General features: G+C 48.9%; 1 protein-coding gene across 1 annotated transcript; it reads left to right on the top strand.

The window, feature by feature from the left end:
* Nucleotides 1–623: 623 nt before the first annotated feature.
* nrp2a (neuropilin 2a) lies at nucleotides 624–3767 on the top strand. The gene is made up of 2 exons (XM_079734084.1): nucleotides 624–722; nucleotides 1144–3767. Exon 2 carries the CDS (start codon nucleotides 1203–1205, stop codon nucleotides 1458–1460), a length of 258 nt encoding a protein of 85 aa, XP_079590210.1. The 5' UTR covers nucleotides 624–722; nucleotides 1144–1202; the 3' UTR covers nucleotides 1461–3767.
* Nucleotides 3768–4012: the final 245 nt, after the last annotated feature.

Genomic DNA, 4012 nt, shown 5'->3' with positions numbered 1-4012 from the left:
GATGATGATGGTGATGATGATGAAGGGGATGATGATAAACACAACAATGATAATGACGAACGAGGTAACAGTGATGATGAAGGTTTGATGATGATGATGATGACGATGACGAGGAGGTTTTTAGATTTGGACGGCCGCTCTGACAAACCCACCGCTGGGAAGCGTTCGGTTTCATTTCCGCGGCCATTGTCGTGTTTTTGCATCTTACCCCGTGTGGAATGAATAGTCTTACGTCACCACTGCGCTCACTTTGTCTTGACCGTTTGTATGGAAGGAATGCACTATACACTTCTCTTTGTGGATCAATAAAGTCCTATTTTTATAGTAGCCTGTGTATATCGCCTGTCTCTATAGTGAACCATGTGTATGTTGTCTTTAAGGTATATATATATATATATTCCAGCCGGGAAAAATGCTATAAATATTTATTATCTCTCTGCACTTCCACCGTTTCATTAAGAGAAGTTCGGCAATTCGTGTGGAAGAGTAAAAGCCGAGGCTTTAATCAAATCCTTATTTTTTTTAGAAACGTATACACACGCGATGAAGCGTTGAAGGTGTGCGTTCACTTATTATACCCTGAGAGTGTGTGTGTGTGTGTGTGTGTGTGTGTGTTGGTTCTTCAGGCTCAGTGTGTGTTCCTTCTGTCTCTCCCGTAGATAACGGACCCGTTGAGTTCGGGGACGGACGTCTCTTCAGCGGCCGGGGTTCTCTAGGGGCAGGTGAGGACGGTTCTCTCTCTCTCTCTCTCTCTCTCTCTCTCTCTCTCTCTCTCTCTCTGATACTACCTCTCTACACCTCTTTCTCTGTCTCTCTCCACACCTCTCCCCTACCTCTCTCTACGCCTCTCTCTCTCTACGTGTGTCTCTCTCTCTCTCTCTCTCTCTCTCTCTCTCTCTCTCTACGTCTGTCTCTCTCTCTCTCTCTCTCTCTCTCTCTCTGATACTACCTCTCTACACCTCTTTCTCTGTCTCTCTCCACACCTCTCCCCTACCTCTCTCTACGCCTCTCTCTCTCTACGTCTGTCTCTCTCTCTCTCTCTCTCTCTCTCTCTTTGCCTCACTCTACAAATCAGCTCAATTCAATTAGATGCAAATGTAAAAACAAACCTCTCCCCCCCCCCCCGCCCTCCCAACCAACCAGGCTTACCCATCCCCGAGTGGAACACGGCGGGCCCCCCCTCCCTTCCGCCGGGCGCGCCCATGACCCGCGTGCCGGAGCGGGACAGCAACGCGTGGCTGTACACCCTGGACCCCATCCTGGTCACCATCATCGTGATGAGCTCCCTGGGCGTGGTGCTGGGCGCCGTGTGCGCCGGCCTGCTGCTCTACTGCACGTGCTCGTACGGCGGGCTGTCGTCGCGCTCCTCCACCACGCTGGAGAACTACAACTTTGAGCTGTACGACGGACTGAAGCACAAGGTGAAGCTCAACCAGCAGAGGTGCTGCACCGAGGCGTGAGAAAGGGGGAGGGGGGAGGATGGCGGGGGAGAGAGAGTGTTTTGTTTCCAAAGTTTTATTTCGGTTTGCCGCCTTTTTTTTTGCGAGTTTTCGCCCCCCCCCCCCCCCCCCCGCAGAGTCGGATCCTTCGGATTGCCGAACTGACGGCGAAAAAGAAGGAAAAAGAAACGTTTTTTGAGCCGAGTTTGAACTCGGTGGACATGGCAACGCTTGAATTCACCGTCCAGGGTTGGGGATTTTTTTTTTTGCTATTTTGGTTGCTTTATTCTTCGAAGGAACCAGGTTACCCTGTTGTTAGGCCTCAAAACAACAACAACAACAACAACAACAACAACAACAACAACAACAACAACAACAACAACAATCGACACATATCAGTGGCAAAACTCCCACTCCATCGACACGGAACTTAAAGAAACAAGACTTTAAACCAACAAAGAAGACTGATTTGTAAAAAAAAAAAAACGCGGTAAAGAGATCTAGTTTTTAAAACTGGAAACAATTGTTATGCTAAACCTAGTGATTGAGAGATTTGTTTTGAAGCAGTGTTAGCTTAGCGACGTGCTTAGCTAGCAAACATTTTATGTTCGTCTTTTGGAACCTCTGTGACCCAGTGGCCTAGAACTTAGCTTGTCGGCGTGGACCGTGGTTTCGTGGTTTCGTTATTTCCTTCCTTTTTTCTTTACGTTCTTCCCCGGCAGAAACTGATCACTGCTATGCTCAGATATTTTTGTTTTTATCGCCAGCACTCCTCAATGTTCTTTTTAGTTTTCACATTCTTGTCTTTCCGATTTATTTCCGAAGTTTTTTGTATGCGTCCAGGCCAATTTCCAGGCGTTTTCCCAGGCCCTGGACGTTAAAGGCCGTTCAGAAAGTGTGTGCGTGTGTGTGTGTGTGCGCGTGTGTGTGCGTATGTGTTTTTGGTGTGTGCGTGCGTGTGTCTGTGTGTGTGTGTGTGTGTGTGTGGACGGTGGTAGGCATTGAGCGAAGGCAGTAGCCTTTGTGGTAGAAGTGTGCGTGTGTGAGAGGTGGAGGCGAGTGGGTTGTGGTGTTACGAAACACATTAAGTTAATGCTTTTTGTTGTTCACTCTGAGGCTGTTGTTGCGTCGGTTCCTGTCGGAGAAAAGAAGAGAAAAGGTCATGTTTACAGTGGCGTCAACGGTGGAAAGGTCAGCGTTGGTGTGCAACCTATGGATTGCTTTATAGGGTGCGGCCGCGATGGAGAGACGCCCGAGAGAGGGCGAGAGAGAGCGAGAACTCAAGCGAGGAAGCAGCAGGGGGGAGAAAACGATTTGACATTCACACACTTGTTCTTTTTACCTTGTGGGGACCATGGACTTTGTGGGGACCGGGGAGGATCGCCGGAACACACACACAAGCCTTAATGCCAACTGCTCGCTGAAAAACAGTTGAGGGAACTAAAAGAGAAACAAGAGAGAGGGGGAGAGATCTCCCTCGGTTACAATGCGGACCTCCACATCAATGACTTTTAAAAAGGACCTCCTCTGGGATTCGAACCCCCCTCCACTCCACCCCTTCACCACTGTTTCATTCCTTATCATCGCTTTTTTTACTTTCAATTTTTTACATTTACCGAATAGACATTCGCATCGGCGAGGCACAAACTCTTTGTGGACCGTGGTTTTTCGTCCAATCAGAAATGGCGTCTTGTCTGGCCGCACACTCACAGTGGACGGGTCAGCCATGCGACGGAGGTCTTATCTGTAGTGAACCCCTTACCACACACACACACACACACACACACACACACACACACACACAAAGGTTTACACACAGGCACAGAAGCACGGACACAAACTCACTCACCCAGGAGGTGAACTCGTTCACACACTCACGGACACACAATTTCACAGACTCACACACACACACACACACACACACACACAGGCGCCCACACAAACACGTTGCCTCTCACTTTACACACAAACTACTTGATGGCAATCTCATAGCTAACAGAGCTCAAGTGCTCATTGTTGTGTGCGTCGTGTACAAATTTAACACACTCTGCTGGTGTGCGACACACACACACACACACACACACACACACACACACACACAAACACACAGGCAGCAGAGAGGGGAATTAAACAATTGTTTATGTTAACAATACGATGACTTCTGCTTATGGCTAAGACATAGGGTTTAAAGGAAGCGCACAAACACACACACACACACACACACACACACACACACACACACACACACACTCTTACACTCTTGCCAATGCCATCACCCATTTACAATAATCAACCTCGATACTGACTCTACACACACACACACACACCTGCGTTTTCTCTCTCTTTTTTAGGACCTCCATCTTTGGACTACCACTTCCCCCCCCCCCTCCCTCAGTGACTCTCTTCCAAGTGCCTTGGAGCTACAGGAGACCCCCCCCCCCCCCCACCGGTCACATGACACAGACAATGGAGCTCACGTCCCCACCTACTGGCCTGAAGGACTAAACACACACACACACACACACACACACACACACACACACACACACACACACTCGGACCGATTTCCCGTT

This window comes from Pollachius pollachius (genome assembly GCF_949987615.1).
Source record: "Pollachius pollachius genome assembly, chromosome: 4".
Taxonomy (NCBI): domain Eukaryota; kingdom Metazoa; phylum Chordata; class Actinopteri; order Gadiformes; family Gadidae; genus Pollachius; species Pollachius pollachius.
This window is presented reverse-complemented; position numbering and strand designations above follow the sequence as displayed.